Below are 26,114 nucleotides of genomic sequence, written 5' to 3' on the forward strand. Positions count from 1 at the left end.
TGCATGGTTTGGGGAAAGCTCATTCTCTGAGTATAGTTCAATAGCCAACAAAAGGTATTTTCTCCCATTACTTTGAAAGGACAAAGCAGATTTAAGTATGTATTAGAGGACAGACTATTCTAGAAGGAAGTTCTACAGAGCATTTGTTGACTACAATAGGACCTAAAAATGTACTCCTTTTATTTAATTAATAATATGGTGACGTGGCTTATGGTTATTGGCCAGTTTTATGTCCTGGTACAAGTTCTTTAAAAATCTCACCTATTGATGGCCACCATTGGCTCATGTCTATAATCCTAGCTACTCAGAAAGTGGATCACAGTTACAAGCCAGCCCGAACAGGAAATGTCCATGAGACTCTTATGTCCAATTAACCACCAAAAAGCTGGAAGTAGATCTGTGGTTCAAGTGATAGAGTACTACCCTTGAGTACAAAAGCTCAGGAACAAAGAGGCCCTGAGTTCAAGCCCTGGGACCTGCACTTCCCCTGCAAAAAAAAAAAAAAAAGTCTTGCTTTACCAATACTCAAAAATTCCTACTATTTTGATGTGACTTTAAAAGAGAAGTGAGAAGTTATTTCTGTAGACATATTGCCTGCAGTCTTTTGAATGCACCTTAGTCAAGGAGTCTCAGCTTTAATCAGAAAGGCGAGGTTTACCCTCCCACTATCCTTTGAAATAAGGAAAGTGATGTAGAAATGTTATCACCAATCTCATTGCTACCCGAATTCATATTCAGATCAAAGCCAAATTCCATCTTGCTCTCTTCTTCAAATTAAGCCATGAAGGTGACCATGAGGACGCATTCTGCAGTGGGGAATGTGACAGCAAACTTAAGTCATGAGCACAACTGTTTTTAAAATGTACACTTTATGCTTCCATTTGCTTCTCTTTCCCTATTTCTGCTACATGTTGTGATCTGGATGTCACCTTCTCTGCAGGGGCTCCAAATCTATGTCCCTTTATAGGGGCCCTAAAGCAGCACTTAGTATTTGGGGAAGGGTAGATGTCACTGCTTAGCTGATTATACAAGAAGGACAGAACATTGTGCTATTTTACTTCTTATTTCTCCCTCTGTAGTCTGTGACTTGAACTCTCCATTCTCTCACAGGCAGACTTTGAGTAGCTTTAAGGGGACTTTTTTTCCCTGCCAGTCCTGGGGCTTGGATTCAGGGACTGGGCACTGTCCCTAAGCTTCGTTCGCTCAAAGCTAGCACTCTACCACTTGAGCCACAGCACCACTTCTAGCTTTTTCTGTTTATGTGAAACTGAGAAATTGAACCCAGGGCTTCATGCATGCTAGGCAAGCACCCTACCACAAAGCCACATTCCCAGCTCCATAAGGGGGCCTTTTCTTATCTTTCTATATCCCAGTACTTACCACAATATCTAATTGTATACATTGGATGGATGAATGGATGGGTAGATGGATGGAGTGGATAGAGATGGAAAGTCAATGAAATTCACTCAGGTTTTATATTTCTTTTATTCTGCTGCAGAGGTGTTATTATTTTAATAAGAAGCTTTATTTTATAGATTTACTTATAGCTTTATAGGATTGAAAGTATGGAAGTATGGTGATTTTTGTTCAATTGTGATGCTAGAAAGCAAACTAGGACTCATAAGTTTAACCTATATGAAAGTAGAAAAAGCTTTCTAACACCCAGAGCTGTTAAGTAATATGATGGGTTATTTTGCAGAGCATAACACTTCCATTCATAGAACCCATGCAGGGCTGGGAATGTGGCTTAGTGGTAGAGTGCTTGCCTATCATAGCCCATGCAGGCAGAGCCCAGGAGTAACTGCCAGGAATGATAAACTCTTTGTGTGAGAAATGGAGGCATGGCTCAAGTGGTAGAGTGCCAGCCTAACAAGCACGAGGCCCTGAGATCAAACCCCAATACTACAAATACTACCCAAAAAATTAAAGAAAGAAAAGAGAGGGCTGGGAAGGTGGCTCAGTGGTAGAGCGCTTGCCTTGCATGCATGAGGCCCTGGGTTCGATTCCTCAGCACCACATAAGCAAAAAAAAAAAAAAGAAAGAAAGAAAGAAAAAACCGGAAGTGGAGCTGTGGCTCAAGTGGTAGAGCGCTAGCCTTGAGCTGAAGAGCTGAGGGACAGCGTCCAGGCCCAGAGTTCAGGCCCCACGACTGGACCAAAAAGAAAAAAAAAGAAAAAAGAAAATCTTTGTATGGAATAGAGGTGATATTGTTTCCATTTAGAATTCTAGAACAGAAGAATACGATTTTATCAGCTATAGAAGCTGGTATTTGTTATGATAAATAGCTTTTAAGGTCTGTATTTTGCAGAGACCAAGATTCTGTCACATAGATTATGCTTTGATAATGGACTTTGAATCCAGAGTTCTTTCTATTACATCTATTACATCAATATCAATCTTTCTATTACATCTTTCTATTACCTCTCTCTCTCACACCCACACACAATAATAATAATAATAATAATAATAATAATAATAATAATATTGCTTCAACCTTCCCAGGGAACTGCATGAGTGAATTCATGGGACTCATCAAAGGTCATTATGAGGCCAAGCCAGGTGGATTCCTGCCAGGGGGTGGCAGCCTGCACAGTGCCATGACCCCTCATGGCCCTGATGCTGACTGCTTTGAGAAGGCCAGTAAGGCCAAGCTGGAGCCTGAGAGGATTGCTGATGGCACCATGGTAAGCAAGCTGCCAGGCTCTGGGAGCTGGATTCCCCACCTTGTCAAGAGAAAAATCATCTATTTTTTATTTCTCCAAAGAAACAGAGGTGGAGTAAAGAGAGGAGGGTTGTGTGTCTGTATGTACATAGTTATATGTATGTCTATACATGGCTTTGTGCAAATGCTACATCCCCGCTGTGGTAGTATAGGAAGCCTTCTGTACTTGGAGTCAGATCTGAGTTTAAATTCTAGCTCTTAGCGCTTGTGTCACTTAACTTCTCCATGCATCATTTTCCCCATCTTCAGAATGGGTATGCGATCTATCACAGCAGATGACTATGAGTTGATCTATTGCACAGTTGTTCAATACAGTTCAAATGCAAGGTTATTATCATGCTGGGTGAGGGGTCTTCCTGTATTCATTGCAGCCCTGTGTGTGCTCGGTCTCGGAGTCAAGCAGTCATGGAGGCCCACAACAGCAGGGGAGGCAGGATGCCACGCTCACCCAGTTTTTCAAGCACTGAAGGGTCAGGCTTGTGAGCTGCAGTCTTCAGATGTTTCCTCCTTTTCCTTTGTTCTATTTTGGCCTGGGATGGAATGGATGGGATTTAAAACCTGCTTTGTATTCCTCTCATGTCAGGCTGTAAACACTGAGGTTGAACACAATTGCAGTTGGCTGCAGCACTTGATCTTATTTTATTTTTATATTCTTAGAGTTAATGGACCATAGGAGGTAATTTTTATTCTAAACCACCTGCAAATTTGCTTTGCATTTTTTAAACAAATGCCTTCAATGCTACCTGGTTCAAAATCTCTACCACAGGCCTTCCTGACTCCATGTAGCTTGTAGACATCCTAGGTGGTGGGTGTTAGCTGTCCATCTATCCAATTTAGTTTAGTTCAGTTTAGTTTTGTAGCCAAAGCTGGTAGCAGAGCTCTGGAGGCAGAAGGACACAAAATCTTCTCACATGCTTGGCTTCAGCATTGTTTCTCTTGCCAGGACCTCTGAGGGATTTTGCCAGGACCTCTGAGGGATTTCTATGGGACACAGTTTGACAATCTCAGTTAAGCAAGCACATTGACTCTGACAGATCCCAGAAGTGCTTGGGCTACACCAGAGTGACTCCTTAAGAACCTTCAGTGCCCTAAATTGTCTCTGGGTAATTGTATGACTAGGGAACAGTGCTCTACAACTGTGAGGCACAGGACAGGGACATTTCCTTCAGTAGTCAAACTTTGGGTAATGTCCAGGTCCTGGAAGTTTTGTTGTTGTTAGTGGTGGTGGTGGTACTGAGGATTTTGAACTCAGGACCTCATGCTTGTTAAATGTAATACCACTTGAGATATGCCTCCAGGCCTTTTTTCCTTTAGTTATTTTTTTCAGGGTTTTACTATGTACCTCAGGCTGGCTTCAAACTCATGATTCTCCTGCATCAGCCTCCTAAGTACTGAAATACGGCTTTAAAAAACAGTGCTGCAGCCATTCCTGTTTTCTTTAAGCAACTTCCCCTGCTACTCCTTTCCTTTTCCTGATTTCTTAGTCAAAGTCTTGAAAATGCAAGTTCAAATCTCAGTTTCCTCTTCTGTGAAATGAAGGGTTTGCCCATTGTCACAAGGATATGGTCAGGCTAATCAACAGCCCCTGAGAAGAATACTCCAGCATTCCAGCATTCTCTCACCCTTGGAACTAGCAAATATAGTTCCACAGTGCTCTGAGAAACAGTGTGAGGCCCAAGTGTCTAATTCCATCCCACAAAATGGAACTCAAGGTCCTGGTTAGTTCAAAGTCTTGCCTAAGATCTCATCAGCTTACAGGTAGTAAGGTTTGAGTTGGGATCCAAGGACTGGGTTTCCTTTTCTCACAATGCCAGTAACATGATCTATTAGTCCAAGATTTTGCCTGCCTGTATCTTCTTATGACATCTAAGCACATGTGTTTTACTGTCTACCTCATCCCTTTCTTCACATGTCCCCCATTTCCTGCAGGCATTTATGTTTGAATCTTCCCTAAGTCTGGCTGTCACCAAATGGGGACTCAAAGCTTCCAATTGTTTGGATGAGAATTACTACAAGTGCTGGGAACCTCTCAAGAGCCATTTCACCCCCAAGTCCAAGAAGCCGGCAGGACCTTAATTGAGACTGGAGCCTTTTGACCATAACCAAGAATGAATTTGTATGGTTTCCTAGAGAATCTTCTGTATGCTCTCTGATGTTGTGGAGGGGAAGGTTTGGATAAAGTGTAAACTCACATTTCATAGTCAAGAAACTTAGAATATTTGTGAAAATATGGTTGAAAAGTTCCATGACCATCCATTTAATTATTCAATAAACACCTGGTAATGTTCTGTGGAAGTGGTAAATAGCCATAATCACATCTTAATGAGCCTGACCTATAAGTGGCCAAGACTGGTGGGTAAGCCCCTTCCCACATCATGAGTTGGGGCTGACACCCAGGATCAAACTCTTAGGAGCTAAATCAAAGAATGGAGAACTCAAGGGGTTCAGAAAACTTCCAAAAATCTGTCAGCTTAAAACAGATGGGCAAGACAGTAGGCATTTAATCATGGTATCATGTAGGAGCCAGTATGACCAGGACCAACCATCCCTGGCCACTACAGGTCTGTCGAGAAGAAAGAATAATTCACTCACTGGGTAACCTACTCACCCGGTTTGTCTAAAACTACTCCAGTTTGTGCAACTAAGGTCCCTCATCTTAGGAAGCCCCTCAGTGTTGCTCAAGCTGATCATCTTACTATTTGCTCATTTCTCTGTCTGGTAACATGTTCAGCCTGTATTACCTCTCCAGAGCAAGACGTTGGTGACACATGGCTAAGAAGGAAGCTGCACTTTCCTTTGAGAACTCTCAATCTGGGGAAGTCAGGGCCAAAGGGAATCAACACTCTAGCATGAGGCCACAACAAAAATGAGAGGGTCCTACATGGAAATGTGTAATTCACAGCTGCCTTACTGTGGTCAGCTTCCCCTGTACAACACTGGGTCCCCCAAGACTTTGGGTGAGAGTTGATTGGCTTCTTTTGGACTGAGAAGATGTGCAAATCAGAGCACAAATATGATGCAGAATGATGCTGGTTGCTGCTTCAGTTCTGTAGTTGTAGTACATTTCCTCAGTGTTGCCATGCAACAATTCTGATATGCTGCTATCAAGTTTCCCTTCAATACAATGTAGTGAAAGTCAGATATATGTCAAGACCTGGAGATTAGGACTGCCAGATAAACCACAAGATGCTAATTGACCTTGAATTTAAGACAAACCATAATTAATGCAATTTTTGAAATTCTTATATTAAAATTTATTCAGGAACTTTGAATTTAGCTTGGAATCATGTATATCTACTTGCTAACCTGACAACTCCCTAGAGATGCAGAGCTAAAGGACATAGACATGGCCCTTGCCATTACAGAGGTTACATTCTAGAGAGAAACAGACAAAGTAAACCACCACCAAAACATTCTGAGAAGACAATGAGCAGGAGTTGAGCTAGAACAACAGGTGGGATGGAGTATGGCAGGGGAGATCTTCCTGTAGAAAGAAAAATCTTCAATTAAGACTTCATTTAGCCAGATCTAAAAGACAGGAAGGAACAAATGGGAGCGTAGAGCTGGGGTTGGGTGGGATGGGGAGGAGGAATACCTCAACTAAATGCTTTGTGGATCTGAGGAACTGAAAGAAGAATGGGTACGGAAAGTCCATGAGGAGGCCATTGCATGAGTCCTGAACTAAGGTATCAACAGAGATAGAAGTAGATAATTTCCAGAATATTTGAGAATGCACCCAAAAGGACTTGGTGGACTGGGTGCACTGCATGAGGGAGAGGGGTGGAGGGCAGGGCTGGAATGCCCGATAGTTTTCTACAGAGGTATTTCATAGTTACATATATTTTTTTTCAGGTATCTTTGAGGGTTACAGTTACCTTTGTTATGCTTTCCTCATGTTCCTTATACAAGGTCTTTACTAAGAATTAAATATTGTTAACTAACAAAGCAGTTAATACCTTTAAGTAAGCTTTAAAACTGATCACTGTAGCAGAATCCACCATGGTCCTCCACATCCAAGTAGCAGTCACTGCCCAAGACTGTCCTCAGCTACGGGCGTCTGCCACTCTGCCTTCCAGTGAACCACAATTCAACTAAAGTGCTGAGGAATGTCTGCCCTGACTGTAGTCCTTAGCCCAATGACCAATTGGAATTTGTGGGCCAATATAGCAGCCTCTTGCCCTGTACCTGAGGTTTGTGTTATTCCCTGGCTCCCTGCAACTCTCAAAAGGCTTAAACTCTATGAGCCCATGGTGGCAACTTCTTATGAGTGGCCCTGTTACTTGCTCTCTTTTTCTCCCACTTCGGCATTGTTACGGTGCTTCCTGGATCCCTATAATGCCAAACTAAGAGAACCACTAAAATATTTTATTCACAAATGCATGCACACTCAGCTCTGGTTTATTTCCCTTCACTAGATCCTCGGTTGGGTGGCGAAGTCCGCCAAGGACCGTGCAAATCCTGGATTTTTATGGATTTAGCACCTCAGTTGTCAGACTTTATCTTCCCACCCTTGGAAGCAAATCCCCATCCTGAGAAATACTTCACCTAGGCCTGGACTGTGCGTGCTAATTAAAAGAAAGATTTCATTTCCTTTTGTGTGTCTCACCAGCAAGGAAAATTTATACCATTTCCTTCATTTCCTGTTCACTGAGATGCTCACCAAGACACATATACCATCTCTTTGTCTACAATAAAAAACCTTAAAGGAGAACAACAACAACAAAAACACTCTAATTAGGTTTTCTCCAATGATGGGGGGAAGGGCAGCCTCCCTTGGTATCTTTGTTTATTTTGCAGTGAACTAAGCTATCTTAACAGCAGCCTGTCTTCGTTTTCTTCTTGAGAGACTTCTCACAACCATTCTACTATCAATGGCTTGGAACCACTGGTTCTCAAGAGGTTCCCCCAGCCCAGCCCAGCCCAAGACATCCAGCAAAGGCCAGAGATATTTCTGGTTATCACAACTGGAGAGGGCACTGAACTCATTAAACATCCTGTAATACACAGGACAGGCTCCCCGACAAAGGTATCCGGTGTGGAATGTCAACAGACATTCCACCAGCTAACAATCAGTGCCCAGGGTACACCTCAGACCAACTAAACCAGTAACACAGGAGACACAACCCAAGGATGAGAATGTTCTTTGAAACAACTCGGGTGAAGACCACTGACTTACAAAGTTAAAATTAGTAGTGAAAATACCCTCTGTTTCCAACCTCAGACCCCAGTCTTACCCAAGGTGTCCAGGATCATCAGAGAAGAAGAGATTTTTTTTTTAATCCCTAAAGCTCCAAGTTCCCCAGTAAACATGAAGCAGAATAGGACAATATGAGGTAAGGAGTAACCAACCCAGAAGGAAAAGCAGGTTACAGGGTAATGGTGGAGCCCCTAGAAGGTACCTGCTTTGGAACATTATTGGCAAATACAGGCTAAATGTAAGGTATAAGTTAAATCACTTAATTATTGTGTTAAGATTTCCTAGAGTGGTGAGTTTTCATTACTGGGTTTGAAGGAAATTTTGTCCTCCCGGAAAGATACTTTGTTAATAATATGAAAAAAAAAAAAAACCTAGATTTTGTCATCTTTAGCTTCAAGAGAAAGAAGCTATACCAAAGTTGAATTTAAAATCTCAGCAATGTATATTAATAGACCAACTGAAGTAGAAATTAAGACAAAATCTAAAGAGCTTTTGATAAAAAGTAGTTTCTATGTAACAAAAGTTTTGCCTAATCATGGAGGCCTGTGGGACTCTCATTAGCCAAATCTAGGTTTTTAAACTGGAGTTATATCAGAAGCTTTGACATAACCCATTACACTATTAACAGTGAAAACTTGGGTGGGGAAGTAGAATCAATCCTAACCCTAGAAAAGAAGCTTAACAAATGGGAATGTTTCACTCATTCATGAGCATTAAGTGCTTTCATTTTAGATAATATAATGAAGTTAAAACTAAAGGACAGATATATTTTATGGCACCACTTCTCACTAAAAAGTTACTTAACAGAGTGCATTCAATTCTAAGTGTCTGAAAATCTAACACTAGCTTAACAACTAAGACTTTATCTCATTAAAGAAGTCTGAGGTGGTCAGTTCATTATGGGGAAAATGATGGCACAACATTGTTCTGGACCCAATTTATTTCTGATTTTCTGTCATTCTACTCTTGCTATGTTTATCTCACCATCTTTATTTCAGGACCTCACATCTAAAGGAGAGAAAGCAAAAGGCATGGGGAAATTTTATTTTTCTAATTAGTAAAGAAAATCCTCCCTCACAGACTTCTCCTTAGGTCCTAGACAGACAGGGTCAAATGTGTATCTGGCACCAATGCCTGGCTCCTGATTCATTCCTTGGGATTGAGGTCATGCCACCTCCTTGTCAGGAAGGGTCTCCATGGGAAGTAGGTCTTGTGGGCAATAGCTAGTGCTGGCCATGAGCACTTTCTGGTGGCACTTCAGCAAGAATAAATAATACAGTCTGTGTTGGGTTTGAACACATCCCCAGGAAGTGCCAAATCTGCCAGTACTTCACACACAAAATGTGTCAATCATCTGCTTGATTTTTCCCATGGCTTCTCTGTCTCTGTCTCTCTCTGTCTCTGTCTCTGTCTCTGTCTCTGTCTCTGTCTCTCTCTGTCTCTCTGTCTCTCTGTCTCTCTGTCTCTCTGTCTCTCTGTCTCTCTCTCTCTCTCTCTCTCTCTCTCTGGTCAGAAAATTGGCTGTTAATTGTCTAGTACCTGTCTGTCACTTCTAATCACAAGTAGGTGACAATGACAATAAGAGCAGGCAGTAGTTCCTAATCAAAACCTAGAATTATAATCTTCTACTTATCAGGATGGCCTGAACCCTGGTCAGTCAAGTCTCCCATGTAGATATTTCTTATAGAATTAAGCTGTGAGATAGATCTTTTAACAACTCTTTCAGCTCTAATATTCTGTGCAAGGTCAGCCCTGCTTTCTAGGTGACACCTTGAAGGCCCTCCACAATGGAGTAGGTGTCCTTTCTCAGCACCTGACTCCACACCCACCCACCTTTACACCTTTCAAAGTCCTCTAGGGTCAATCTGCCTAGCTTTCTGTCTTACCTTAGCTCCTATTAGCTTTGTGGGCAAATTATTAACCCTTTCAAGTATCATCTGCATAAGAGTGGTAGGATGGACTTACAATGAAGTTTTGAGGTATTTGGAGAGCTGTGTAAAACCCTTAGTTTCACTTTATGTCTTGAGGATAAGTCAAAGCTTCATAAGTACTGGCCACTATGATACTCTCTCTCTCTCTCTCTCTCTCTCTCTCTCTCTCTCTCTCTCTCTCTCTCTCTCTCTCTCTCTCTCTCTCTCTCTCTCTCTCTCTCTCTCTCTGCCAGTCTGAGCTCCTGTGAGAATAAGCCCTATCTTCTTAATATCCTTAGCAATGACAGGGCTCAGTGTTGGACCAAGGCACAAGAAGGATGAAACCCACTATCCTACAAAAATTCAATAGAACACAGGTACCTCAGCCCCCATGTCTCCAAAAAAGTAACTCTCCAGCATCTGCAGACCAACAGCAGCTCATCTTGAGCCAAATTTCATGAAGGCCCAATCACTTCTAGGCCACCATTCTATACAGTGTAGTTTTAAAGGAAAAGTTGCCTTACTAGTAGCATGATTATTGATTCCACCAAAGTCTACCCTAAAAAATAATAACTTTATGTTTACATCATCTTTTATAAACTATGAGTAAAATGCCTACTTTTAATTGTATGGCACACACAATTCAAGGTTTTTTTAAGTGCCTAACTATGCTGTTTCAAAAGAAATCCTCTACTGCTTTCTTGTCCTTCCCTCCATAATTTCATGCCAGACTGCAGCCCCTGAGTCCCTCCTGTATTGATTTCTTGAGCAGCTTAAGCCAGTTTCTTTCTCTTCCAGCTCCAATATTTTTCTAGAACTAATTATAAGAAATGAAGTAAAGAATTGACTCAGAACTAAAGTGATACTCCTTGTGATTATGAGAAAAAGTGAGCTTAAACTCGTGTCAAGCTTGTCCCAGAAATCTTAGACATCCTATGAGCCATCTGTCTCCGGGGAAATTTGCAGGTCAGATGTCAAATGTTCAGCTTTCTTTAATCCTTTGAGCCTGAAGCTTGGCTATGAGATAGATATTAATTCATATTGCACTTTCTTGGTAATTCCAATGTAGAATCTCCATGGCAATGATGGGGCCTGGTGTTTCTCCAGGCCACAGTGAGTATCAGCAAAATAAGGAGTCTCTATCTCAGCCAAAAAATTGGCAGTAAGCAAAGCAATCAGACAGGAAATAGTGGGAAGGATTATAGTCAGAATGACAGGTACAAGGCAGCACTCTACCAAGGAAATTGAAACATAGAAGTAGAAAGGGACAGTAGAGGCTTTGAAAATCTGGAATGTTTTTTAATATACCTATATATGTATATTTAGCCTCTTTAAAGTGCTGCCCATATTTTGCATGATTGAAAAATATGGACAACAAATCTGATTGTAAAGCTTCCTATATACATTTCTAGTTTCTTTAACTACCTTATTAAATATCCTGAAGAATATTAAGATGAGTAACAAGTATTCTGTATCTACTCTTTAAGTTATGGAGAGACTGCTAGATGCCCCAAGGAATTACAAAGCATAAAAAGGAAAATAAATCAAGGACTGGACCTAGTGAGATTTCAATCTTTTTATTCAGACAGGATCTATGCTAAAAACATAAAAAGACTTAAACCATCCTGACTGTTAGGGAAGCAATACTGTTCCAGACAGAAGGAAGATATGTCATCCAAGGATAAAGAATTATTAACACGCCTGCATATGCACACAGAACTAATAGAGATAACATATTTAGGCTTTCATACGGCTTTTGACAAGTTCACATCCAGTGAGTCATCTTGAAATTGGCAGGGGCTGCTTTATTCTACATTGAGGGCTGTCTCAAAAGCTGAAAACCATGTCTCAAAATCAACAGCCTGATTCCTGGTTCTTCCCTGCCTCCCTTGCCTGTGATCCACACCCACACCCACACCAGCATGATCTTCCAGGAATGCAAACCCAGTACCATTAGTCCTGCTCAGTGCCTTGCGTGGTTGTCTCAGCCATCATGCTGACAAAGGCCTTATGATCTGGTCCCTCATCACATGCTTGTCTTTTTTTTTTTTTTTTTCCTTTCTTGGATACCCTGCAGTACCATGATGGGCTTCAGTGCCAGACCCAGCAGCACCAGACAGATGGCAGCATTTGGAACTCAGATGGGGTGGCAACTGGTGTCCTCATCAGACTACTTTTTGGTGTGATTTCAGACTTTGCTCTTGACTAATAAAAGAAATCTTTTGAAATTAATTAGGCTCTCAAACATACTGCTCAATAATTTTTGGTGTTAAAAATGCTTCAAAATCACCTACGAGGCCAAAATTCCTCTGGGTACTATCTCTTTTTAACATTAGGCATCAAGAAAACACTGAATGTTTCTCCTGTTCCTGAGAGGCACTAAAGTAGCTCCTGATGAAAGAAAATTGGTATGATCAAGAATTAACATCTTTAATTTATACTGTTTAAGCCTTAAAGTCATGGAGGAAAAAAAATATATTACATCAGACAAAAAGGCAGTAAGTGAATTTAGACACGCAAACAAGTACAAATAGATAAAATTAAACCTCAAGAATAAGTGAAATGCAGACTTAAAATATTCCTTGTTAATCAGGTTTAAAAGATATCAACACTCACACAAACTGTATACCATTATTCTATAGCTCATCAAACAATCCTGTGTTATTAGTATGTCTATTGTGAGGATAAGAAAACTGAGGCACAATTAAATACTTCCCAGGTTACCTCCTCAGTGACACAACAGGGACACCAAGACAAGAAGCCTGATTTCAGAGGCTGTGCCAAACCGCTATGTACTGTTGCATGTGAGCGATAACATATTGAGATGGAGAAATGGCCTTTGACTTACTATCTAGGAATATAAAATTGTAAAAACCTGGGCTGGGAAGGTGGCTCAGTGGTAGAGCGCTTGCATTGCATGCATGAGGCCCTGGGTTCGATTCCTCAGCACCACATAAGCAAAAAGAAAAAAGCCGGAAGTGGTGCTATGGCTCAAGTGGTAGAGCGCTAGCCTTCAGCTGAAGAGCTGAGGGACAGCACCCAGGCCCAGAGTTCAGGCCCCATGACCGGACCCCCCCCCCAAAAAAAATTGTAAAAATGTAAAAACCTTTCAAACAGAAAACGTATGTGTACTTACTACTTCCAGAAATTCTACTCAGAGAAATTTACTCTATGAAAAAAGCTAGAGACAAACACAAAAATTTGTATGGAACTCTGAAGCTGAGCTGTGAAACCTGGAAAAGGTTTGAGAGGTTGGAACATCACCTTGACAGCACTTGGAATGCTGAGAGCTGGCCATGGAAAGGTTAAAATAGTTCTGCAGAGGCTTAGAGACCCAAAGAAAAGTAGGTTTCATGGTTTCTCTCATTTGTAATAACTAGAATATGTCTATGATATTCTTAACAGGGGAGCACAATAGCCCAATTGCTAAGTGAATAGGACCATACATAATAAAAGCGTATTACCCTGACCTCCAAGAATTGGAAACGAGAATCTTATTATGTCCTGTATGCAGTTACTTATATTTTTTTGTTTTAGTTTTCTGTACCCTTTGTCTTGTATATAAGTTTATCTGATCTGTGGATGGGAAAGGGAATTACAGAAACAGCAGGACAAAGGATGAACTAATGCAACAAATGATCCTCACTTGACACTAGGTTGGAAATGAACTTTCAACTCAGGGTGGAGGGGAGTATGGAGAGGTAAGGAGAGAAAATGAGGGAGAGGGTAACAGTGTTGAAAAAGAAATGTATTCATTACCTTACTTATGTAAATATAACCTCCTGTTCATCACCTTTACAATCTATCTATCTATCTATCTATCTATCTATCTATCTATCTATCTATCTATCTATCTATCTAAAACACAATTAAATCTTGTCTAAAAAACTAATAATAAATCTTGCATTTGGTCTGGGATGCAGCTCAGCATCTCAAGTGTAGAATGTCTGTCTGGTTTAAACAAAGCCCAGAGTTTGATCCTCAGTAGTACAAAATAAAATAAAAAGAATGGGCCAGGCATGATGCCTTAAGCCTGCAATTCCAGCTACTTGGTAGTTGGAGATCAGACTATCTTGGTTCTAGGCCAGCCCAGACATAAAAATTGGCATAATTCCATTTCAACCAATAGCTGGTTATGGTAGCACCCATTATCCCAGCTACTGGGTACAGTGGTACATGCATGTCATCCTGTGGCACATGAAAGTACAAGTAGGAAAACTACAGCTCGCCAGCCTGGGCATTGAGTCAGACTCTATCTAGAAATGCAAAAAGATACAGGAGGTATGGCTCAAGTGGTAACAAGCATAACACTGGAGTTTAATATCCAGCCAGCACTGCCAAATAAATAAAAGCCTTTAAAAGGGGTAAAGGGGAGGGCAAAGATACTGTTAGGGAATATAAAGTGGTGTACATCAGGAAAAAGGAATCAAATGGAAACTGGGAATAAGAATCATGTGCTTCACCCAGGTCTCACTGGCACAGTTGACAGGTACAGATCCAAACTGGCTTACAGGTCTGTTTTGCAGAAACTCATGAATTTTCAGTCCAGCATTCTGTTTATCACACACAGCTACTTCATGTACCTCCAGGCTGGTCCCCTTGGAATTGCTGTTCCTCATAACTTTTATTATTTCTGCCTCAAAGATTCTGTTCACTGATAGGTTAGGCTTCCCATTACTTTGGTGCCCAAACCTGACACTGAAAGTGTGAGGTCATCTCTATAAAGGTTTAGAAGTCATTTGTAGGGGGTCCAATGGTCTTCTGCAAAGAAAAGGACAAGTTGTGCCACTTAATACCCTCTCCTGAGAAAGAGGCACAGTTCATTATAGGTCTCCGTGGGTTCTGAAGGAAACACATGCCCTACTTGGGAACACTGATGACTTACAGGGAGATCTGCAAAGCTGCTGGTTTTGGAGCCCCGAGAAGGCTCTATAAGATTCAGGCTTCCAGCAAGTGGCCACTACTTGGGTCAGACAATCCAATCAAGCTAATGTTCTAGGTATCTGTGGTAGATTTGGGTACTCCTTAGTCTCTTGTGGGACCGTGGCAATCAAACAGCTGCTCTATAGACTCCTAAGGTCACAAAGCAAAGCAGCAGCTTACACAGTAGAGAATAATTGATCATTTCCAAAAGTACCTAGTCATCTATCATGAGAACAGGTAACTGCTCATGGTGATCTGCATTACATCAGGACTGTCATGAGGTCTGGTCAACATTGAAGCGCTAAAGCACAAGAAAATACAGGTAGGCCTATTAAAGGCACAAGACTGACCATGTGATAAATGTGACAAGCTAACCACCGTATAGTGCTCTGTCCTGGTAGCAGGACTTGAGTCTAAGCAGCAAGGGGAAGTAGGATTCCTTTACCACCCTAGTGATTAACTGGTGAAATGTATGTTCTACAAATTTAGGTTGTGATGAATTCACAATGTGAGACATGAGAATACGTTCACCAGAGCAACACCATTATCTGAAGCTGGGAACATCCCATCATTTGAGGCTTCTCATACCCGGGGAACAAGACTCCAACCATAATGTAGACACTGGCCACAGTGACAAGGAGCTAAGAGGGTCCACAGGAGCCTCTGGGTGCTTCCAGATTCTGGGCAACTATAAACAGGCAGTAACTGCTTCAACAAAGGCCAGATGACATTTGTGGAACTAACATTTTGGTCTTACCAAAAGACCTTGGTGACTCCCACCAGGAAAGAACCCATTACACCTGACAAGGGAGATCTAGAAAGTGTGGATGAGGCATGTAAGTATTTCCACCTCCAGGCCAGGTACAGCAGTATGACTGCAGCTTGTTTTACTAGCCCTCTCAAACTGAGTACTTCATAAACCCATCGCCCTGAGGAACATGTTACAGTGGGGCTTATTGCCTGGCAAACACACACACATACAGTCTTGTGCCTGCCTCTCATCCTTTTGGCTCAACTTTTTTTTTTTTTTTTGGCCAATCTGGGACTTGAACTCAGGGGCCTAGGTACTGTCCCTGGGCTTCTTTGTGCTCAAGGCTAGACTCTACCACTTCTAGCCTACAGCGCCACTTCCAGCTTTTTCTGAGTAGCTTTTGGAGATGCATCTCACAGACTTTCTTGCCCCAGCTGGCTTCAAACCATAATTCTCAGATCTCAGCTTCCTAAGTAGCTAAGATTACAAGCATGAGCCATTGACAACTGGCTTTGACTCAACTTTTAACCCCAGTTATCACTGTCAGTTGCTTGCAGGTATGACCCTCAAAAAAACAAAAACAGCTCAGCTTCACAGTCCATCAGTTTCTGCCCTTGTTTCTCCTTCCTCCAAGTGTGAGGACTTTAAGGACCAAGCCAGCATGGAGCCACACCCACACTGGGATGCACAGGAATTGCATAGCGTAATTCTAGACCTATGGAGACAGCTTATTTTTTTTTCCTGTCTGGAGTAGAAACTCTGTGTATATTTCACAGGGCTTCCCATCCCTGAGGCCACATGAAGCCCCACACTCGATGGGCTTTATCTCCTTTTCCCTTTCCTGTTACTTCAGATCACAAACTAAACTACCCCTATCCAAGCCTTTCAATCTCTGCTCTTTGTGTTACCAAGGTATGATTGAATAAGAGAATACTGGGACAGATTATTTAGGATAAACCTAGTATGTGTACACATCAACCCTAGAGAGCACTAGTATGTGACTGAGCTGTCTTTGGGATTGAAATTGTCACAGTTTCAAGGTTTAACTACAAAGCACGGAGTGGCTAGTAGTTTTATTTGGTGACACTGTTTATCTTCATGGCCTTATGTGGTAGGCATTTACTTTCTCCCTGCTCTGCAGTAGAGATGAGGTCTAATGCCAACTGCTAAATGCAAGCTAGCCTTCTAGTCCAGATCTGACCTCCAAGGCCAATGCTTGACCATTATACTTTTGTTCCTCAGCAGGACTCTCTCCCTTCCCTCCCCCCCATATTATTACTCTCAGCCTCCAAGTTAGGCAAACCACACATCTTATCTAAAAAAGGATCATTTTCCTGTCAGCTTTTTGAACTTCGGGGACAAAATCAAACACCATCATCCCTAAGCCTCTCAAACATAACTGATTCCTTGTCATTAAACCCCAAGCTCTCAGAAAGGAGGGGTTTGCTGGGTGCTGGTGATTCACATCTGGGATCCTAGCTACTAAGGAGGCTGAGATCCAGTTCCAAGCCAGCTCACCAAAAGGCTTGCATGAAAGAGCTAAGAAGGGCACTCAGGAACAAGTTAAAGCCCCAGTACCGGCACACACAAAGCTCCCCAATACCAGCCACAGTAATACATTTATTTCAATGCTGAATTGAGGAATAAGAAAGACAAAGCATTTCATGATTAATAGAAGATTTATTTAACAGGAATACAAACTGGTATCCTTGCCAGGCCTAATAGGAGAGGTTAAATGTTCGGTCCAATTTTCCCTCCTGGATAAGTTTTTCCTTTCTATCCTATATAGACACATAAAAAAAAAGATACATGAATAACAATGCATTCTTGTTCAACCCATGATATAACTTTGAAAATCAGAATAAAATACTCCAAACTCAGTCGTGATCCCATCATATATGAAAAAGTAGTCATCAGAAGAACTAAAGGAACAGTAAGAAAATGCCTTCAAAAGTACCTTATCCATATTTTAGTAATTGGAAATAAATTACCCCATAAAACAGAACAAATAGCAAACACTTTCTGGAAAAGATGGATCTAACAAAAGAGTGGACTGGCCATCTTAAAGACAAATGTAGCACTTCAGGTTAAACAACACATGCCTGGGGGCTCTGGCCAAGGGCCTAGCTCAGGAAGTGATCTCCTCAGAGCTAAGCTTGACATTCCATGATACAGTACACCTCAGCAGTCTGGCTGCAGACTCCCTGGCTGCTCTCCCTTCTCTGTCAATAGGGCATCCATATGCTTTAACACTTATTTATAAAATGTGACTAGCACAATAGAATTCATATATATAAGGAACATCCTACTTGACCCAATAAACATCTCTTTTTAAAACAAATGAACAGAAAAAAATTAAGTAAAAACTTTACTAAGATAATCTGAAGGTTAACCACAATAAAAAAATAGTTTCTGTGGCATCTTGAAATAACAAAAAAGTTAAAAAATTATTTCAGTATTGTTTTACTTAATATCACAGTATAATTTCCATATATTTGAAAAACACACCAGGAAAACAGGAAAACTTTCCTGAGCTAAGTTCAAGTCTTAGAAATTTAAACTGGGTGTTTTATTACTTTTACTCTAGAGCAACCATTAAGTTAAACTTGAAAGACCCAGAGGCTACCACAATGTTTAGTCAAAGAAAGGGAAGGAAGAGTTCAGGGCTAAGGTGGGAGGGGCATTGGTGGCAAACACCAAGACAAACAGCTACAGGTGGCTAAAAGGGACCCTACCACAGAAAGGCTAAACATGGTGTCCCAGTACTTACCCTATCGTATTTTAAAACATAGTACCAGAAGACAAGGGGCCCAATTCCAACCAAAGCTCCTAACAGTGAGTTCTTGAGAGTGGGTCTGAAATTGGGATAGATATTTGCTGATCTTGCATAGGTCCAGCGAATCAAGGCAGGATCTTCCTAAAATTAATGGGAACAAAGAGTGATAGAACTTATGGGACACATCCAGAAACAAAGTCATCAGGACTTTTGTGAAGGAGCACAGAGACACCCTGTTCTCGACACGAATATTTCTAAATAGTTTCAGGGGAAAAAAAATCTCTCATTGCTACTATTTAAAAAAATAATTCTAATGACTTTTCAAATCCTTCAGAATTTAAAAGACTTACCACCCTTCAACTTTCTATTTATGTATGGTGTTATCCTAATCTTTTAAACTAGCAGAGAAACCACCTTTCCTACTTAATCTACTCCCTACCCTCTACCCCCCTACCACCCCACGTCACATCACATTACAGGCGTTTAAACTCAAGGGACTTATGTTTGCTAGCCAGGCTTTACCATTTGAGCCCTATCTCCAGCCTCTTTGTTTTTATTATTTTTGGAATGGGAGCTCACGTTTTTGTACAAGCTATCCTGAACTGCAATTGTCCCACTTACACCTAGCACATAGCTGGGGTGACAAAGATGAAATGGGGTCTCGCTAACTTTTTCCCACGGCTGATCTTGAACCCTTATCCTCCTACTATCCACCCTCCTCAGTAGCTGGAATTAACAGGTATGAGAATCCTTTATTATTTGTTTCTATTTCTCTAACCCTTGAAAGCAAAACAGATTTCACATGTTCTACAAAGCTTTGTATTTCATTCCATGACCTTTTCTAGTGCTATCTCAACACTGGTCTTTCCATAGCTGCAGGAAGATGAAAGCGGAAATATGCTAACTCTGAGCTATTACTTTTTATTTTGTTTTGGTGCTAGACAAGCATGCCCTCTTATCATTGAGCTATAACTCTAGTCCTGAAATATTAATTTCTAAAGCTGACTTGGCAGGTATTTCAAAAGCAAAGTTAGTACATTTTATGAAATGTACTAAAAGTTTTGTAGAAAGATCAGTCATTAAAGAAAACAATCACCCTGTCTGGTGGTTAAGGGAAAAAAAAAAAGTCATTGTTCACTTTACCATGTTTATGCCAGAATAACTTCCTAAGAGAAGCAAATTTACCTCAAACACATAGTTGAATTTTCAAATGATTTATAAAGTTATTCTCTCCAAATAACTGGCAGATCAAAACAAACAACAAAAAAAAACAAGCCAATAAAATCAGCTTTAAGATTTAAAATATAACATGCACATTCAAGGTCCCTACCAACATTAAAAAGCCAGGACTAAATTAACTTAGCTGTGTCTTCCACAGTTATATTCAAACCAAATCATAGTAATTTTATCCTGAGATAATCAGCTGGAGCTCAAAAGAATCCTTAAGGTAGAAAAACTCCCTTTCCTTTTGTTTGAGTTAAAACTCCTCAAGGGTGTAAGCATTCACTATTAGATTCAAGTATTCAAAAATACCTTCTGCTGCTCTAGAAACTATTAGTATCATCACACCACATACACATTACCACCTCTCTATATCTTAGAATCTGCCAGGTATCTCTTGTAAGACACTTCCTTTCATAAAAATGCCAATAACTCCTTGACCGTGTTTCAGTAACTGTACTGCTAATGAGAAAAATTAAGATGTTCCAAATGAACACCGTAGAAACGGGTTTTCTTCTGATACCACTCAATGTCCAATGCTTTATCAGTCATATTTAACATGCATTCTCACCTGTGTGGTTTTCCTAAGTCACCAACCATTCTTTCATCTCCCTTGCTCTTTACCTCCTATCTCTCAAGTCTCTTACTATTGTATCTTGCTAGCAGTTCTGATCTATACCTGTTCCATTAATGAAGTCATCCAGTCACATGATTTTTAAATATGTCTATAGACTAATAATTAGCTATCCTCAAGCCCTAGATCTCTAACCTGAATTCCAGATATCTAACCACCTGTTAACACTGGTATTTGTTTAACGGACATTTCCAACATCACTTATCACAAAATGACTTCCCAATATTCCATTCTACCTCCATACTTGCTCCTCTCATGTTCTTCTCTGTATTAGTAAAAGGTAACCTTCATCTAATTAGGTCACAAACTGTAACTCTCCACTCACATATCATTTTTATCTACCAGCAAACCTGGCTGAGTCTACTTTAAGTATCCAGTACTGACCACTTCACACCATCTCCATTATCACCGCCATGGCAGCAGCTGTTGAGTAAAGGAGTCAATTTCTGTAAAAACTCTTCTGTCTCATTTTACTCTGCTCTTCTTGTTCTCCCATATCTAATTCTCAAGTAAACAACTAAAGAGATCTCACTGAAAAATAAATATGGATTATGTGACTCTCTTCTAATAAAGGTCCTCACAATGATCTTCAAAGCCTGGTGTGTGATCTTCTCCCACTCTGTTCTCATTATTGTTACTTTGGCCACCATAATTTCTGCTGGTTTGGTCTGGTTTGACCTGTTGTTGGTGTTTGAGAGATCTGGCTACATAATACAGTTTAGGCTTTAACTTGTAATCTTCCTGCCTCAGCCTCCTCAGTGCTGGGATTACACGTGTGTGACATCATATCCAGCTCTTCAATACTTTCTGAATTAGTTAAGAACACTCCTTCCTAAGGGCCTTGGTACTTCCTGTTTCCTGTAGCTAACTACTTTCCTACATGATGAGCCTTGCTCGTTCACCTCACTCCTTTCAGATCTTCATTGAAATTTACATTCCAAAGAGTTGCTTACCCTATTAAATTTAAACACACACACACTCCTGGTCCTCTCCCTTCCTTTAAAAAACAAAACAAAGCCACTTACCACTATCTAATATGGCCATTTATCTAGTTTAACTTGCTTATTAATTGTCTTCTTCACTGGAAATAAGTTCCACAAAGACAGGGATTTTACCCTACTTTTCTCTCCATTGTTACCTCAGCATCTAAAATAGGCCCATAATATTATGCCCTTGACAATTATTTGCCAACCAAATCCATGATTCTTTTTTTTTTTCTGTCTGTTGTGGGGCTTGAACTCTGGGCCTGGGCACTGTCCCTTAGCTCTTCAGCTCAAGGCCAGCGTTCTACCACTTGAGCCACAACGCCACTTCCAGCTTGTTCTGCTATGAGGTGCTGAGGAATCGAACGCAGGGCCCCATGCATGCAAGGCAAGCACTCTACCACTGAGCCACCTTCCCAGGCCCCAAATCCATGCATGCAAGGCAAGCACTCTACCACTGAGCCACCTTCCCAGGCCCCAAATCCATGATTCTTAACTATTAGACAAAATGATGTACATGTATTAATAAATGGTGATACAGTCACTTAATTTACAGAACGAAAAAGTAGTATTCCCTTTATTTTACAGATAAGTAAACAGAAATTCCTGAGTCACAGAGTTGGAAAATAGGATTGGTATTTCAAAGAAAACTTGAGTTTAATAGGCCTGCTCTTATTTTTATTAATCTTACTAGCACAGCAAAAGCAGTAATGTGCATTGTGTACAACAGATGTGTCTTTCTATACCTATCAAAGTAAACAAGGTTATGAACGGAGGTAATACAATTAGGTAAAAGCAAATTCTGTGGATTACACAAATCTTAAGTCAAATTAAGCTCCATGATTTGCTAGTGGTTATCAAATCCTTATGAACCATATGTCCTTCCCTTATTTTTTTCTTAGCTACAAAATAGAAATAGTAATAGAACTTGAATTTTCTAAACACTTGTGACATTTAAATTCAGACTCCGTTAAGACATGGTGGTGCATGCTTGCAATCCCAGAACTTGTTAGGTGGAAGCAGGAGGATGAGGCCAGCTCAGACTACACAGCAACCCTGGTTTGGTTTGGTTTTGAAATCAAACACAAAGGTTAGCGGTTCCTGGCACAATGTAATCTTCCTTCGATTCTTAACGATTTCCAAAAACTCCTAGAGAACATCACCCCAACTTTTGTGATGTCTTTAAAAAGAGAGAAACAGAGCGTCAGAGAGATTTACACAGATGGTGCACAGAAAACTTATTAAGCCCAGTTGCTAAATAGGAACTATCAGTTTTACCATCCACATATTAACTGCTGGAGACATTACCTAGAGGATCGCCTTTAACCTGTCACGGATTTAGAGGGTCCAAGTAATTTGCCCTGGGTCACAGTTGGCCAGTCTATCGTCCTTTTCCGTTCCACCTAGTCCCATCAGGAGAGAGCAGCAGCCCTGTTGAGTTGTGAACTGCAACCTCTCAAACAGCTTTTGAATGCGCACATGCGGACGTGTGTGGGAGCTGGGAGCTTGAGCCTTTTGCAGGCCAGGCTTCGCGAGACCTTCGGGTGTCTCATTGAAGACGGGAAGTACCATACGATAACCACTTTTCCGATGAGAAAAAGAATGGGGCTGAGCATTGCAGGACAGCTCCATCGGCTCCGAACTCACAGCCTGGCCTCTTGACCACTGGGCGTAGTGGTCAAGGTCAAGCGCTCGTGAGCGGCCTGCCCTGGGCCTGCGAGATGACTGGGGTAAGGGAGGGGAGCTGGGGTGGTCCCCCAGTTCCCGCGGCCCGCTGGGTGCCGGAGGGGACCCCCGAGTGCGCCCGGGCCGCCCGGCCTGACGAGACCCCCAGACCCCGGCCTAGAGTCCCCGGCCCGCCGGCCCAGAGTCCCCGCCCGCCGGCCCAGAGTCCCCGCCCCGCCGGCCCCACTCACTATGTGCACGCGGCGGTTGGGGTCGTTGTACTGAAGCAGATACTGCTGTTTAAGCCGGGCTCGTAGGGCCAGCCGCTCGGCCTGCGCCCTCCGAGTTTCCGCCGAGATGTCGTACTCGGCTGGGTCCAAAGTAGGCGGCAGAGTCGCCAGGGGAGCCGGCTTATACTTGGGGGACTCCATCTTGGCGCCCGGCACACAACTGCGCCTGCGTGGCTCTAAGTCCCACCCTCTTCAGTCTGACCTTCAACCTCAGGAAGTGCGCCTGCGCGTTAGTGAGAGGCGGTGAGACCAGGGGAGAGGGGGGCAGGGTAAGGAGGTGGAGACTCCACTTTTCTCCCGACGCTGCCAGGCCTGCTCATCTGCGCCTGCGCATGTTTTCCCTTGGCCTACTGGCTACCTCTCCTGGGCCCTGCCCTTGCATGTCTCCCAGCACCTGCTTCCAAAAACTTACTTTGGGAAGCTGGGTGACATAGGGAAATGGGTTGGCACTGGCATCCGAAGTCCTAATTTTTTTGTGTGGGCCTACTCAAACTGTGACCTTGGACAAGTCATTTAATATTTTCTGTTCATCCTGGAGATAATGGCCCATATGGTGCACACCTAGCAAAGTTGTGTGACTTAAATAAATTTATAAGTATATATACTTTTGCAGAACCTAAGTCCTCAGAATTTCTTTAAAAGTGTTGAATGACATCCTGAAAAAGCAATATTTTAATTAAAATGCTAAAACTTCTTATCTAAAATCCGTAGCCCTCATGAAGTGCTAAAATGAAAGATGTATTTACAGATATTAAAACACACACACACACACACACACACACACACACACACACAAAAGGCACTGGGTCTCACTATAAGAGATGATTTTGTGACATTCAAGTTCAAATCTACTCAGGTAAACATGGTGCATACCTGCAATACTAGCAGTTGGGATGTGGAAGCCGGAGGACCAAGAGTTCAAGAGCAAACCAGACCCATAACTCCTAGCTACTCAGGAGGCTGATCTGAGGATCGTGTTTCAAAGCCAGCCTGCACAGGAAAGTCCATGAGACTCTTATCTCCAATAAAGTACTTAGAAAAAGCTAGAAGTGGTTCTGTGATACAGTGCTAGCCTTGAGCACTTAGACTCTGGGACAGTGCCCAGGCCCCAAGTTCAAGCCCCTGGACAGGCAAATTTATTTATTTATTTATTTATTTAAAATTCAAGACCAACTTGGACTACATAAAAACTCTCAAAAAAAAAAACAAACCCACAAAGTAAATGAGCACTCATCCCTACTGTCCTTCCCCTTCCCCTCCCTACCACCAAGAGGGAAAAACAAACAAAATTAACATCAAGTATGTATGGCATGGTCTGTGGGAACCAATAAACTACTCCTCAGGAAGGGAAAATGTGAACAGTACATCCATAATTCAGGTAGGAGAGCTTCTGCCTGGCCGAACTGTCTGGGGACATGTAGGTATATGGGAAAATGGTGGCCAGGCAAGAGAAGGGACCTGGAAAGTTCTGGCAACTTGAAAGGATGAGAAGCAGCACTGCTGTCAAATTTATTCAACATTTTAATAGTGTTTTCAAATATTTATGAAGCACCCACCGTGGGAAGCATACTGTGAGCTAGTCAGTCAATCTTCTGTGCTCAGCGGGGCGAATACAGAAGAAATGGAGGCTGGGTGTTTGTCTCCCAGAAACTGACGATCAATCAGTACAGATAGAAGCAGCAGAGCAGGATAATAGATGTAAAAGTCATTTAGTGTCCAAATGAATATAGAGCAAAATGAACTCATAAGAATGCAAGCTGAGGAAATCTTATTTTTAAAAAACAATTTAACACAAATCACTCTGTTTTAAAGATACATGTGTAAAAAAGACAGTTCTGGTTTGTTCTGTGGCATTTTGAACTATTAAGAATACAAAGCACACCTAGCTAAAGGCTAACATCTGAGAATTGTAGTTCTAAGCCAGCCAGGGCAGAAAAATCCATGAGACTTTTGTCTCCAATTAAACACCAAAAAAGCTAGAAGTGGAGCTGTGTCTCAAGTAGTAGAGCACTAGCCTTTAATACAAAAGCTCAGGGATAGCACCCAGGTCCTGAATTGAAGCCATAGAACTGGCAGGGGGAAAAAAAGGAACACTATAAAAAGAAGAAGCAGTGTGTAAAGTTCTAAAGAATACATAGATTTTAAAATATGTATTTTTGGCAGTACTGAGGTTTGAACTCAGGGCCTTGTACTTGCTATATTTTTTGAGACATGGCCCAGCCCAGCCCTAAAGATGTCAAAACCTTTGTTTTAGGCACTGCTTTCGAAAGAAAGTTAAAAAGCAAAAAAAAAAAGGGGGGGGGAATACATAAGTACAAGCCAGCTGACAAAGACGCAGACCAGACAGACAGACGTTATTGAATTGAAATCTTTGAATGAGTTAAAGTGATGATTCCTATACTTTTCTGGTTATCATAAGGCTCATTCGAATAATTATGTTTCAAATACAGAGTTTTTATACTTTTCATTTCTGTTCTGTTTTGGAAATTCAAATTGGTATGGTAGGAGAACCTAGGAACCAGAATGTTTTCATGTCGTTGGGAGTTCTTAAAATATTGTGTGCTTGGCAAACAGAGAAAAGTACAATACATCTTCTCTGTTCCAAGTAAGTTGTACCAGAAACAATTCTCACAGAGTGAATCTATCCAAGATGGAGACCTGTATTCCAAAGACTCAGTAGATGCAGAAGCTGTAAGAAGAATGAATTGGAAAAAGATGGCATTATCTTACTGGTTATCAGAAAAACCAATGTCAGAAGAATAGGTGAACAAAAAGCATATACAGTCACCATCATGATGTATAGAAAAACATCATGAGGTATTTCAGGAAGTTAATACAATATTTTTAAATCATTTTTTGGATTTGGTAATGTATGCATGTATATAAAGTGATGTCTATTAGTTTAGTTCCTGTGACATTCTAAACTTTCTTGCTAATGTTTCTTTTCCTACTACATTTTCTAATTGGTTGTTTCTGGTATGTAGGCAAATTACTTGGGTTTTTTAATCTTGTTTGAGCATATACTAGTCCCATTAGCTTTCC

General features: G+C 41.3%; 2 protein-coding genes and 1 long non-coding RNA gene across 4 annotated transcripts in view; 2 read left to right on the plus strand and 1 right to left on the minus strand.

Annotated features, from left to right (window-relative positions):
- Positions 1 to 5,944, plus strand: part of Hgd (homogentisate 1,2-dioxygenase) — a 48,699-nt gene extending 42,755 nt beyond the window's left edge. For both annotated transcript variants that reach the window (XM_070030131.1, XM_070030132.1), the window contains 2 exons: positions 2,503 to 2,684; positions 4,652 to 5,944. In XM_070030131.1, the coding sequence (XP_069886232.1) occupies positions 2,503 to 2,684; positions 4,652 to 4,798 (329 nt within the window). In that variant the 3' untranslated portion in view covers positions 4,799 to 5,944. The remainder of the gene's footprint in view (positions 1 to 2,502; positions 2,685 to 4,651) is intronic.
- Positions 5,945 to 7,791: 1,847 nt separating this feature from the next.
- On the plus strand, positions 7,792 to 12,061 carry LOC138831660 (uncharacterized). The gene is made up of 2 exons (XR_011373414.1): positions 7,792 to 8,055; positions 11,907 to 12,061. It is a non-coding gene; the product is annotated as an uncharacterized lncRNA (long non-coding RNA).
- A 5,102-nt stretch (positions 12,062 to 17,163) lies between these two features.
- Positions 17,164 to 23,257, minus strand: Ndufb4 (NADH:ubiquinone oxidoreductase subunit B4). The gene is made up of 3 exons (XM_070030133.1): positions 23,034 to 23,257; positions 18,274 to 18,420; positions 17,164 to 17,284 (listed from the first exon to the last, which is right to left on the minus strand). The coding sequence occupies exons 1-3, from the start codon at positions 23,211 to 23,213 to the stop codon at positions 17,222 to 17,224; spliced, it is 390 nt and encodes a 129-aa protein (XP_069886234.1). The 5' UTR covers positions 23,214 to 23,257; the 3' UTR covers positions 17,164 to 17,221.
- Between the last annotated feature and the right edge of the window lie 2,857 nt (positions 23,258 to 26,114).

Source organism: Dipodomys merriami, unplaced genomic scaffold, assembly GCF_024711535.1.
Source record: "Dipodomys merriami isolate MVZ:Mamm:240054 unplaced genomic scaffold, mDipMer1.0.p SCAF_2, whole genome shotgun sequence".
Taxonomy (NCBI): domain Eukaryota; kingdom Metazoa; phylum Chordata; class Mammalia; order Rodentia; family Heteromyidae; genus Dipodomys; species Dipodomys merriami.